Genomic DNA, 13,573 nt, shown 5'->3' on the forward strand with positions numbered 1-13,573 from the left:
TATTCTGTATTTTAATTTATATCTGTTCTTATTATTACAGTCAGTGACCGAATAAAACGTGAACAATATAAAGTTATGAACTTTAACTTCTTTCTGATTTTTCTCTGAACAATCAAAAATAAAGTGTGATTCCAAAGTGTGACGGTTAGATCAACATAAACTACTAATATCCTGTTTAACTGCTATAGAACCATCAGAGCAGCAGATTCTAAAGTCTGGTCCAGATAAGGAGCTCTACAGTGAGGCTGACCGTCCATCATAGCTGTCTAACCTGGACGCTCACATCTCTGGAACCGTTGGAGCTCATTTTTAATCAGGTTCATCTGGATAAACTCACCACAGATTTGATGTTTTTAGAACGACTTTCTCACCTGAAATCATCTGAATACTACATTTTGTGTCACAATCACAGTAGTATTCCCAAAATACTTGTGTTTCCTCTGAAAGTTTCCTCCTGGGTCTTTGCTGCTGGTCTAAATGCATTGTGGGTTATTTGGCTCCAAGTCCACACTAGTCTGGTCTGATGATCCTCCATAATGTGGGCGGAGCCAGAACACATCCAGGTATTTCATCTGTTCTTGATCAGATGCTACTTTGAACTGGATCAGTACTTGGTCTCTGACTGATGACGTTTTAGAAGAACACCAGAACTCAAGTACAGACCAGTACGGTCTAGTCCTGATTGATGAGCCAAAACACCAGCAGAGCATTCTGGGATTTGTAGTAATAACAGTACATGTGCTCTATAATACCAGCTCTAGTAGTCATCTGGTTTTGCATCACGGTCCAAATATAATTACATTGCAGGCCAGAGTTTGACACCTATGATTTAGAGCATTTTCTTCATGGTATAAACCTGACATTGTGTTGCAGGAGACGCTGCTATTGGAGAGGCTGTCATTGGCTTTTTTCTCTCTACATGCATGGAAAAGCTGCAGTCAGGGTTTGTGTCTTGTGTCTGTGGCTTCCTCACAAATGTTGACTTTATTTTAGGTGACAGGAAAGATTTTTGAACACCATGTTTCTATGATGTGTTGATCCATCACTGTGCTAACAATGCAGTCTGACAACTATTCCCTCACATTCACACCTAGAGGCAGTGAAGACTCACTAATATTAACCTGCATGTTATTGTGTTGTGGGAGGAAGCCTGTTGTTTATTGTTTGTGTGTTTTTTATGTCTTCAGCAGCACACTCCAGCATTCCAAGGCTTTTTGAAGGAGATCCTGAGCATTTAGTCCCCTCAGCCTCTCACTTTGTTGTGGAAAGTGATGTGTTCCTCATGCAGGGAGAATGTTAGGCCACTCCTTTCTTCATGTGTCTTCAGGACTCAGCAGCACACTATGTTTGACCAACGGACAACAGGCAGGTCAGCGTTGCAATTGTGGGACTGTACCAGTTGGTGGCGGTAATGCACCAAGAGGTTGTTTGCTAACCGCTATTAAAACTCAAAAGAAGTCTAATCGCCGTAGAGTTCATGGCTGCCGGTCAAAGTGAAACGCTAGTTGTATGTGATGAACTCAGGACGTTTCAGCAGTCGTGGGAGGAAGAATTTGCGTTTGTGGAGGTAAATAACAAGCCAGTGTGCCTTCTTTGCCAGAAACAGTCCATTTCAGAACGTGCTAATCTCCAGCGTTACCATGAACAATTTCTGTGAATAATGCACAGCTATGGATCATTCCAGAATGGGAGGACATTTGGGCTTCAACATTTTTGAGAAATAAACCTTCTCTTTTTCTATTTTCTGCTACATATTCATCAAAAAGTATGTAATAAACTATCAAAAGCTTGATTGACTCAGCTTACACATCAATGGTGCCATTTTATTCCATGTTTTATTTGTTGTTTGCTAACCCCACTCTAATCACAGTAACAGGGTTGCTAATCCATGCTAATGTTAGCTTTTTCTCAGGAGCAGAAGCTAGGTAGATATTTAGCTAGCTGTTACTGCTGACCAAGAGGACAAACCTACTGATGGAAAACAGTAAGAAGAATTTAAATTCCAGCGTATCATGTGATTCACTGTTTTCTTCTTCTACCAGCTAAGAAAGGTTCTGCTAACAGGGTTGTTGTGGGACACACGTTCCATGCATAATACTTATTTAAAATATGTGATGTTCATTTAAAAAAATGTTCCCACAATTGCAAGAGACATCAATGAAAAAAATAATACCAAAAAAGGGAGATTTAAAGGTTTAAATTTCATTTTGACTGTTTTATTTGAGATTCAATGTAGTTATCAGGGGTGGGACGAGAAAAATATCATTTTAGGGGGAACTCCAGACTTATTTGGTATTTTAAAAACTATTTTAAAACATTATTTTCTCCTATTGTTTTTAGATTTGGTCTCAGGACAAGTAACTTCACACAACAACTGCATGTTTTAATATTTTGTACATGTAATGTCCTCCAATTCTGGAATGACACATAAGTTATTTAATTTCATTTCGTTATACCTCATGGCTCAAAAAAAAAAAAGATAGATCACCAAAACAGCTGCGTTTACAATCAGAGTCAGCTTTATTGGCCAGATATGTACACAACATAAAGGGAATTTGGATTCAGCCATTGGTGTCACCCAAGGAATAAGGAAAGAGAATAATAAGATAACTATAGAAAGAAGAAAAAAATGATAGTAGGGATAAAAATAAAGATTAAAAAAGTATATCCAGATATTTACATATATAAAAAAATATATATATATATATATATATATATATATATATAAGCACAGTAGTGCAAAATGATAATTGCTACATGCTACTTAAAATATTTTGTTATAGAATATTACCTTAATTATTTAAATGTCTTTTATATAATTCAGTCGTATTAAATTATTCATTTTTAGACTGTGACTCACGCAAACAGAGATATTTTTCTGTGAGCAATGTGAAGTTGAGTAGCTCTGATGTAGAGCAATGAAATTAGAGCAATAAACTTCTCTTTGGTCCTGCATGTGTCCTACTTTCCAAGAAAATAATTCTATTAATTTAACACACAAATCCACAACTACGGATTTCCTGCTGATTTGAAGCATCTTTCCTATTAGCTGCAGACAAACGTGGACATGATCAAACCTCTGGTGAAGGCAGCATCCCGCCCCGGTAACTGTATTCTCATGTCAAAAACTAAAGCCTGAGCATGAAATAATGTCTTGTAAACCTAAATCCTGATTAGATGCTTGTGTGTCAGACATGAACAGCACCTGGAGGAACCTTTAATCCTATTTTCCTGAATCCAGCAGACAGTGTTTTGTTGTTCAAGCTGCTGACTGAAGCTTTTTTCTCATTAGGAAACAAATTGCAGCGTTTTCAGTAACCGCGGTCGTCAATGCTGTGATTTTATGTCTGTTTTGTTTAGATAAATTCAGCAGCTGCAATGTAAACAAAGTTAAATTAGAAAGAGTAAATGAAGCATTAAGTGAAAGCAAGAGTGAAGAGTTTTTTAGTTTTCATCAGGGTGTAGTGCAGAGCTCGGGGGCTTTGCTGGGCTGTTTGACCTGAAGGCTGCAGGATTTGGGACAGATGGAGTTGGGACCAAGCTGAAGGTGTAATTTCAGTTCATTGAATCTAAACATTTAGGTAATTAAGAGGATATGTCAGGTGATGAACAGTAATCCTCCCTCTGTTAAACATTGTGATTTTTTTCAATCAGTAATTTGTTGTCACTGTTTAAAAATTTGGGGCCAGAAAGTGTCCCAACTGCAAGAGTTTTGCTTCAAAAATGATTTCTTTCTTCATCAGATGGTCCAGGCCTGCAGGCAGCTTGACGGTCTTGGTCAGGACCTGGTGGCCATGTGTGTGAACGATGTTCTCGCTCAGGCTGTCGAGCCGCTCTTCTTCCTCCGTGACTTTACCTGCATCAGGCTGGACATCGATGTAGCCGCCTCAGTGGTCAGCGGCATCGCAAAGGCCTGTGAGAAGGCTGGATGTGCTCTGCTGGGTAACCATTACCTGAGTCATGTCATGTTTAGTATTTGCTAACACCTTTTTCCTAGATAATAAACACTTAAATGTATATGTAGCTGTAGTATCTGTCTGTGCCACCAGCTGGAGCCTTTTGCGGTTTAATTTTGTAGCAACAAGGGCAGGTGGGTAGTTCCATGCTGGCAACTAAAACCCACCTTGTTTCCACGTGTCCATAAATCTGTATAATAAGTGGACTACGCCCCCTGATGTTCAACACAAGGGATAAACCTAAGCACAGTTGTCTCATCAGTTTTTACTGTCCAGTTGCAGGATGTACAAAGAAATACAATATATGTATGTTCTGTAAACTAACTCCACTATTTTATGATGACACATTTACACAATTTACTGTCAACATAGTTAAACTACTCAATAGTAATTAATTTTTTCCACTTCCTGGTCCAACAGACGGCAGAGTTTTGCAAACATGACATTCCCATCAGCCTTATTTGTGTTTAGTGCTAATTATAAAATGTTAGCAAGGTGTTAAACATTTCGTGTAAAGATATTTCTTTAAGAAAAAAGATAAATTAATGCCTATTCAGGTCTTAACTGTAAAAAAAAAAAAAAAAAAAAAAAACCTGATCGAAACTAAATAATTTCCACATCTAAAAATCTAACCACTAAATTCAAATAATTAGTAAATAATTTCTAGGTATTTGCCTTTTTTGAAAGAATTATGTATATGAAATTTAGTGTGTTTTTTTTTTTGCAATTTTTCCCATGTATTGCTAATGTCCCCTTGTGGGACTAATAAAGGATATTCTGTTCAGTTCTGTTCTATTAATTACAGATAATATCTCATGAAATCTCTGGAAAAGTATTAAATGACACTTAGAGTGTGAATATATATATGTATATTATAACATAATTTATTTCTTGCAATATTTTACCATATTGCACTTTGTGCTATATTTAAATCATCAAAAATATTGCTATTTTGCAGATATTTGTTGTCTTTTTACAGAAAGATTACCTATATGAATGAATAAAAACTGGAAAAATATTTTTAAAGTTATTTTGCAAAATTTTCCTGTTCTGTTTAATTAAAGATAATAGTAAAAATCTAATAAAATCTTAGAAAATAAAAAGTGACATGCTGACTGCTGGATCCCTCAATTTCATTTCAGATTGCTGAAATATATTTTGTTTTGATTTTGACTGTAAAAAAGAACAATAAAATTATACCATCATTTTGAATAACTGTCATAACGTCATAAAGTCTGTATTTTTAAAGAAGTAGTGCTAAGTAAAAAAAATTATAATGTAGTAAAATATTACATAAGATAATGAATTACTGCACATTATAATACCACGCTGTACATGAAAGTTAAATATTGTACATGTAATTATAATATTTCACCCAAAATTGAAATATTACACATTTACATCAAATTGTGCAAACTGTTGCATTGTGGGTAATGTAGGCGTTGGGTTTTGACAGAGAAGAAAGATGTGTAGGAAAACAAATATATCTCTGGTTCTGCTTTATCGATTTTGATTCTTTATTGTAAATATTTCTAAAACATCAGTACAAAAATGTTGCAGAAATGCAGAGTAGAAGTGAAGACCTTGTTCAACTGAAACTTAAATTCCACTTAAAATCTATATTTTTACTAGAAAGAATGCTCCTGTAGATTTAGTAAACTACAAGTGATGAACAAAACTGGCACCAAATATAAGAAAATGGAGACTTTTCTTAGCAGTAGCTGCTGGTAATCATATACAGTAGATAAAATCACATATAATACATGAGGTCAGAGTTTTCTGAGGAAAACATGGTGGATTCATGTGTTTCTTTTTTGAGATTATTGCTGGGAACTGACATTCTTTTATTGTAGACATTAGTGTATCTGCAAATAAGCTTTCATTCACATTACTGAAATAAAATAAGTGAATTAAATTACAGCTAAGATAGAAGAGTAAAAAGCAACACTGGTAATTGAACTGAGGTAATAAATAACATGGAGAATATGCAGGAACAGAAAGAAATATTTTTGAGGGTTTTTTATTTTTTTAGGGATTTTTTGCTGGGATTTTGGGTTTAATAGAGGGAGTAGATAGAGGAAAAGGGTGATGGGGTGAAGTAGGAAGAAGATGGGGTGAGGTTGAGGAGGTGAGGAAGGTTTTTTTGGATGATAGAGGGAGAATGGAGAGGTGAAGATGAGATGGAGGATGGAGAGGTGAAGATGAGATGGAGGATGGAGAGGTGAAGATGAGATGGAGGAAGGATGGGGAAGGTGGAGGCAGAAGGAGGATGAGAGTTGAAGGAGGGAGAAAAAGGGGGAGTGGAGGGTGAGGAAGGGGTGAGTCAGAGGAAGCTCATCAGCCTCGTCCACATCAGGACTTCCTGAACATCCAGCTCCAGCAGCCCACCTTCTTCTTCTTCTTCCTCTTGTTTTGCTCCTTTTCTTGCTGCTTCGCCTCCAGGTCTTGAATCTCTTGCTGCAGCTTCATCTTGGCTTCTTGCAGCTCTTTGTTTCTGTCGTCTGTTTCTGTTTTCTGCTGCTTCAGTTCTTGGTTCTCGTTATGCAGATTCTCATGCTTCACCTCCATTTCTGTCTTTTCCTGCTCCAGTTCTTTTTTCTTGTCCTGGAGTCCTGTATTCTCTTCTTCTAGCTTTGTCTTTTCTTTCTCCAGTTTGACAATCTTTCCCTGGATTTCTAGTTTTTCTTCTTCCAGGATCTCGCTCTTGTTCTCCATCTCTAGTTTCTTCATGTCTTTTTTAAAATTTTTCTTCTCCTCTTTCATCTTCACATAAGCCTCCTTCATTTTCTCCTTCACCTCATCCAGTTCTTTCTGTTTCTCGTCCAGAATCTTCCTCTGCTGCTCCACTTCTGTCTTCTCTTTGTTCACGTCTGCATTGTGAGCTTCTAGAACTTTCTGAGTCTCTTCAAGTTCTTTCTTCTTAGCTTGCAGCTCTTTCTTCATCACCTCTGATGCTTGTTTTTCGTTCCACAGCTCTTTTCTGTCCTGCTGGAGCTCCTCCTCCTCGTCTTGCAGCTGGTAGTTCTTCTGCTCCAGCTGTTTCATGTTTCTCTGCAAATCTTTTTTCAAATTGAGAAGTGAGATCTTCTCCATTTGCAGATCTTTCCTCTGCTGCTCGAGCTCTCTCTTATTTTTCTGGATCTCTTTTTTCTGCATCTCTAGAAGCATCTTTCCTTCTTGCAGTCCTTTGTCCTTCTCCTCAAGTGCTTTCTGGATTATCAGGACTTCTGTTTTGTGCTTTTTCAGAAAGTTCTTCTCTTCTTCCAATTCTTTGCTCTTAAACTGGAGGTCTTTCTGATTTGTCTGGAGTTCTTCTTGCTGTTTCTCCAGAAAGAACTTCTCTTCTTGCAGTTCTTTGCCCTTCCGTTCAATCTCTTTCTGATTTGTCAGGACTTCTTGTTGCTGCTTCTTCAGAAAGATCTTCTCCTCTTGCAGCAGTTTCTTGTCTCTCTGCGCCTCTTCTCTTTCCTTGTCGAGGGCCTTTCTCTGATGTTGCAGCTCTTTATTGTCTTCCAGAGATTTATCTTCATCTCTCTGCAGGTTGTGGGCAGCTTTGAGAGCATCAGATAGACTCTGGTTCTCCTCTTTGAGTCTCAGGATCTCTTTGTCTTTAAGTTCCAGCTGCTCGTTCATCTCATCCACGTCGTCCATGTAGTCTCCCCAATTCATGGATGATGTTTTCATATTGTCAATGGAGACCTCAAAGTCCTGTTGTTGTTCGGACTCGATGATGTTCTCCATGGGTTCTTTGGCCTCCTCGCTCTCTCTGAGCTTCATTTCCAGGACAGAGATTCTCTCCTGGTTCTGCTGGCGTTGGTCCTTTAGCTCCTTCTCTTTCTCCAGCAGAAGCTCCTCCAGGTGGCCGATCCTGGCTTTGGAGCTCAGCACCTTGTAGGAGTACTGCTGGTTCTCAGCCATGAGCTCCTTGATGCGAATGCTCATGTTGTGGTTGTGCTCTTTCAGGTAGTTGGTTTCTTCCTGAGAGGCGCCACGGGAGCTTTGGGGCCTAGCAGGGTTGTCGTGGTGCTGTTTGGGCCCACGGTAAGTGGTGCCGACCATCCCTCCTCGGCGGTTGGGATTGTACCTGTTAGCCATGGTACTGGGAAAAGTTCAACAGAGGTGTTGAAAATACAGAAAGTGTAACAACCTGCAGTAGTTGTAGGTGGTTGTAAAGGTTGTGGCTTCTTGAAGAACACTAAAGTTCTGGAAGAAGTTTGGTGGTTTTGTTGGTTTGCTGGATTCCTCGCTGTGGTTTCTTAGCTGTCGCTGGTTTGCTCGCAATGGTTGGTTCTGACAATTGACTGTTGGGTCTGGTGTTTAAATACTCTGCTGATATCACACGGTAACTGTGACATCATACATGATGTGTGACGTCAGAAAGCTGAGAGTTCCAGAATCCTCAATTCAAAAATAGACACCAAACTGAAATAAAGCAGAATTTTTCTTTAGCAGCTGAGACTGAAGAAGACATTGAAATCATTTCATTTATAAGCATCCATTTATTTATGTTCATGAACAACGGACATTAAATACAAAAGAATTATGGAAAAAAAACAACATTAAAGACTTTATACCTTTTCATGCACACACATTAAGAATTACTCTCCTGTGTGATCTAATTCAATCCAATACAACAGCTTTGCCATAAATTCCTGCTTTCCATAAACTACTAAAACCATTTCAAATCATCATGGTTTTTCTGCTCCACCGTCTCTGATTTGCTTGAAATTTTTTCTTATCATTAACCATCAATGTTAAAAGTATCTGTGGAATTTTTGCTCCACATATCAAATACTTTTCGAGACATTTCTTTTTTAAAAAATGCCTTTTGGCCCACTTTTAGCACATTTTTTTTTCACAAATTGAAATTTGAGGCTGAACGACAATATCTGAGGAACTGTTAATGACAAAAGCTGAAAATTTTCATTGTTATTTCTCATCATGTCATTGAATTATAATCTACAATATTGAATATGCGAATCAACAAATTCCAACTATTGGTGAATTAAAACATGAAAACAGCTCAAACTGTTATCCAAAGTCCTAACGAGGCTAAGATTAGTTGCTGAAAAAAGTTAGTTGACTGTCAAAACTAAATCTACCTGATGTTTAAAGGAGCTTACAAAACAGAACTTCTGTCTCTTTTTCACAGACATAATGGGCAAACCTGTACTTTTGGGTTCACTTTCAAAATAAGAGTCCACACCCAGTAGCAGAGGTTAGTGAGTAGCTCTAGATTGAACTTTTTCTCAGTTCCAATGCGAAGGACAAACAATGCTTCTGTGAAGCTACGTTTTCAAAGTAAAAGCTCAGATACTAAAAGAAACTGATCAAAGGCTTTTGAAATATGCTGGCTTTTCAAAATAAAACGTACTTCTATAAATGTTTACATTTTTTGTAATTTAAGTAGGACAAGTCAGTTGGCAGAAGTTGACCGTGAAAATTTTATAGTTTAATGATTTAAAGTCAAAACATATTTTTTTCAAGTCTTTTGTTGCAACTTATCAGATAAGATAAACCGTTTTTCATTCCAAAGGAAATTTTTGTGCTAGATATTGCTCAGATGCCTCAATGTGACTTTTTTCTGTTAAAATTTATGTAAAATCTAATTTTTTCCCCACTGAGAGAATCCTCCTACAAATCAGTTAATTTATCAGCACAGACCAGGAACAGAGTTTAAATTGTAAAAATGATTTCATAAAGAGGAAAACACAGGAGCACAGAATCCATCTTTGTTGACATTTACATGCAATGTGTTTTTGCATTTCACTTTACTCAGACTTCAGACAGTTTGAAGGTACAGATGTGAAGTGTTTCAAGTTTAAAGTAGGCTACAGCGCCCTCTAAAGGGCAGGAGAGGAAGAAAAACACCAAGGAAAGACGGTAAAATACTGGTTTTATCTATTTATTGGAGTTTAAGCAACAACACAGAAGCAAACTTTGATAAGACTTAGTGAGATGATTGTGTGATATGAAAAGTGACACTTTATCAGTTAAAAGAACCAGAAAGAAAGACAAGACAGGCTAAGATTTATTCATGCATTGGACAATATTGAGATTTTGGGCTATTTTGCATCCGTCGAAAATACAGAAAGAAAATGAAATACAAAAACATTGGTTTTACTGGAGAAACCTCATGATGATATCTTTATTTGTGTATTTATGAATCCAACAATTTACAGTGAGAATCTGTGGAAATTCACCTCTTTCGCCAAAAATTTTCAATAGAATCTAAACAGACTAAAATTTCAAGTTTCATTCTTATCTACATTCTGAGGGTTTTCTGAGCGACTTTATGCATCAATTCTAGCCCGACTTATAGAACATTTTATTCCTGAATACCAAACTGGATTTATTTTTGGGCTGCTGACAATATTTTTGGATTTCAAGAGACATCCAACATTCCCTCTGGGAGAACCTTTGACATTATTATGTCTACAAACTCTTCTAGAAATCAGTGCAAATTAGTACCTTTTCAGATATTTAATGCCTGCTTGGCATATTTAAGCATAAAATTGTAATACAAAAAAATCATTACCTTATTGCAAGAAATCCATTGGGCAAGTGTTAAAACTGCAAAAAGAATAACAACTTGATTGCATGTGCTGAGATTTTTGTATCCACCTCTAAATCTTTGGCAGCCATACAACAGAATCCCTTCATGATTATCAGGTCTTTTTTGGTGTTTATCAGACCTAGAAACAATGTTCCACTTGTCTGGGATTTTCTGCTGCAGACAGTTTTCATCTTTTCGGTGATGAAAGGTCAAATCTTACAACCAAAAACAGATCTGCATGGTGAAATAGCACAATAGCTATGTAAAAAATGCGAGTCTCCATTCTATACTGCATAAATCTAACTGGGGTTTTGTTCATATACTGGAAAAGTGACAAAGTACAGCACGATATGGTTAGTGCTGCTTGATTTGTTGCAATGCAGAGGAAGAAAATAGCTGGTAGCTGTTCTATCTGTATGAGATCCTTTAATTTCAATGTATTTTTCAAAGGATGTTTTATTGACAGCCGTTTTTTTGAATTCTAACTGCAGAGTAAATCAAATACAACATAAAAACCAGTACACTACAGTGGGATTTATCGTCTGGATTAAGCACCAGCTGAAAGGTGAAATCTGAAACTCTCAGATCAGATACAGGTGCACTCTTCAGGTATAATATTGGGCCGGGTCTAATGATTCTAATGATGCTCACAATGCTAACCTGAACCTGAACAACAAGGTGGAGCTAAAAATAAAAGAGTTTCAAACGACTCACTGCAGCAACATGAAACAATTCAATCAGCTGCCTTCATATGGAGTTTGTTGATTTGAGTTTGATTTGTAGTTAGCGTCATTAAAGCTGTAAAATTATGAAACATTCACACCGAAGGTTGCTGCTGCTGAACGTAGCGACACAGAGATCATTTCATGCTTCTATCATTTGATGAAGAATTCATTCATATTAATTAATCTGCTGGCTGGAGATAATTATCATCATCTGGAGCTGCACTGATCAAATCTGACTCAATTCAACTAATCAGCAAACAAGTTGGTTTTCCAGCAGCTGTCACTATAAAAGTGTTTGTTTTCACTGCTTAATGTTCAAACACAGTTTGTCAGTTTAGCAGGTTAACAACATCAGAAATGTTTCTAACGTTAAACAATAAAAGGTTTGATAACGTTACTAATAGAACTAATAACAGGAGTCCTCATGTCGTGGCCGTCTTCCATCATGGAGATAAATGCTGCTACTTCATTTGGCATCAGCTCAGCAGGAGAACAAACACCAGAGTTCTACAGGAAGCAGGAGGTCCTCTCAGTGCAGCCTCCAGCTCTGCACACACATTCTTCTCTCAAAGGTGTTTCCATTGGAACAACCACTAAGAACAGACGTTCATCTGCTGCTCTATACAATCATGAAACTCCTCAGATCTCTGACCTTTTCTCCACAGAGTCCTCCCCCCTCATAGAACTGAACTGAGCCCAACAACCACCTGAAGCTCATGTCTGACTGTTTCCACAACCTGCTGCTTCTGTGCTCAATGACTGCTTGGAATTTGTCACCAACTGAAGTCATTTATTGTCAGCACTCAGCTCTGTCAGAGTTCATCTGGTCAACGGGAAGCTGCTCTTCAGCTCCTTTCTGCAGCAGTCATTTCTGTTCTGTTTCCACCTGATGATTTACTGCCCTCCACTGGTCAAACTGAGTCACTACAACTCTCTCCATACAGTAACACTGACATTATTGCACAGCTACTGCAGCACTTAAATGCTACCATCCAGTTTGATTATGAAACCGTACATGTGACCACAGACGTTATTAAACTGATAAAAACTGAGATTGTTCGTCGTAATCACAGAAATTTCTGCCCTCCAGTGGTCACACTGAGTCACTACAACACCACATCCCACAATGGCTGCATTCTGAATTTAACACTTTTTCTTTTTACTTTAAATCACATCCAAAACGAGGAGAACCAAGACTGAAACCAAACATAAACCAGTCCAACATCCAGTCTGAAACCAGTCCAGAAGCTCTTCCAGAAAGCCCCAGAGCATGATGCTGCCACCTCCATGCTTGGTGGTAGGTTTGGTGTTCTTGGGGTTAAAGGCCTCATCTTCAGTTTTTGTTCTGTCTGACCACAGAACTTTCCTCCAGAAGACCTTTTCTTTGTCCATGTGAAGTAAGTTTTACAAAAACTCAATAAATTAAATGAACAAAATAACTAATCAAAATCAAGGAAGGCAGCAGAAGGAAAACTATGTAGTTTTCAGCTTTTAAATGAGGTTGGAGTTGATTGTGTTCAGGTGTTTTGGCCTCTCAGAGTCAAAGATAAATCTATTTTTAGGTTTGATGGTTAAACTCAGGTGAACAAATAAAGCTCCAGTAAATGTTCAATAAAGCAGGCAGTCGGTTATTGGGACAATCTGATGAGCTGCTGTTAGTTTACATTCTATCTTTTCTTTCTTATTGTGTTTTCACATTGAATCTCGTTGGTTTAACTGTGAACTGATTGATAAAAAGGTCAAATCTGTAGCCCTCATGTACCAACTAAGGTCACATTATCAGAAAATCAGCTCCTGCAGTTCCTCATTCCTGGTTCCAGATGAGTTCAACAACACATGAGGTACTCTGAATGTGTACTAGTACTACGATGCATCTCCTTGTAACAGGAGTGAAAATGATGACGGTTCTATGTCTGGGTTGGAGGATGTGGAAATGTGTGTGAGAGCAGGAGGAGGGAGGACTGGACAGCATGGAGAGGTCTCAGCTGTGTGCTGCACTCATCGGTGGGTCGGGTTCCGGAGACTCGGGGGTTCCTGGTACCTCACATACCGGGAACGCTCAGCTGGAGAGCCTGAATCCAGGAGAGGTGGTGGGAAAACTGGCCTCTGAGGAGCTGAGGTTCACCCCGAGTGAGATGGAGATGCAGGGAGACACGTCTAGAAACAGCGTCTCTGAGACCCAGTCCCAGATCCTCCTGCACAGAGTGAAGCAGGTGGTAACTCTGCCACAAGTTTACCATCCTCCCACTCAGACATGGATCTGTTAGAAGTTACACAGTTAAGGAAAAGACTCATTGAACGTGGACAGCAGAAAAAAAAGCAAAAGAACAAAGAGC

The 13,573-nt window shown here is 38.2% G+C and overlaps 2 protein-coding genes across 2 annotated transcripts; one reads left to right on the forward strand and one right to left on the reverse strand.

Moving 5' to 3' along the window:
* Window positions 1–1,403: 1,403 nt before the first annotated feature.
* On the forward strand, window positions 1,404–5,767 carry LOC111570004 (trifunctional purine biosynthetic protein adenosine-3-like). The gene is made up of 4 exons (XM_035949209.2): window positions 1,404–1,567; window positions 3,050–3,104; window positions 3,459–3,547; window positions 3,744–5,767. Exons 1-4 carry the CDS (start codon window positions 1,478–1,480, stop codon window positions 3,981–3,983), a joined length of 474 nt encoding a protein of 157 aa, XP_035805102.1. The 5' UTR covers window positions 1,404–1,477; the 3' UTR covers window positions 3,984–5,767.
* Window positions 4,163–8,051, reverse strand: LOC118470437 (golgin subfamily A member 6-like protein 25). Its single transcript, XM_055008101.1, has 2 exons — window positions 6,393–8,051; window positions 4,163–4,171 (listed from the first exon to the last, which is right to left on the reverse strand). Exons 1-2 carry the CDS (start codon window positions 8,049–8,051, stop codon window positions 4,163–4,165), a joined length of 1,668 nt encoding a protein of 555 aa, XP_054864076.1.
* Window positions 8,052–13,573: the final 5,522 nt, after the last annotated feature.

Source organism: Amphiprion ocellaris, chromosome 24 (genome assembly GCF_022539595.1).
Source record: "Amphiprion ocellaris isolate individual 3 ecotype Okinawa chromosome 24, ASM2253959v1, whole genome shotgun sequence".
Taxonomy (NCBI): domain Eukaryota; kingdom Metazoa; phylum Chordata; class Actinopteri; family Pomacentridae; genus Amphiprion; species Amphiprion ocellaris.

Excerpts from the sequence above, each read along its gene's own strand:
- LOC111570004 (XM_035949209.2), top strand. The coding sequence starts at position 1,478 with ATGGCTGCCGGTCAAAGTGAAACGCTAGTTGTATGTGATGAACTCAGG. Across the intron at positions 1,568-3,049 it reads AAGAATTTGCGTTTGTGGAG|CTGCAGACAAACGTGGACAT; the intron begins GTAAATAACAAG and ends CTTTCCTATTAG. Across the intron at positions 3,105-3,458 it reads GAAGGCAGCATCCCGCCCCG|GGTGTAGTGCAGAGCTCGGG; the intron begins GTAACTGTATTC and ends AGTTTTCATCAG.
- LOC118470437 (XM_055008101.1), bottom strand. The coding sequence starts at position 8,051 with ATGGCTAACAGGTACAATCCCAACCGCCGAGGAGGGATGGTCGGCACC.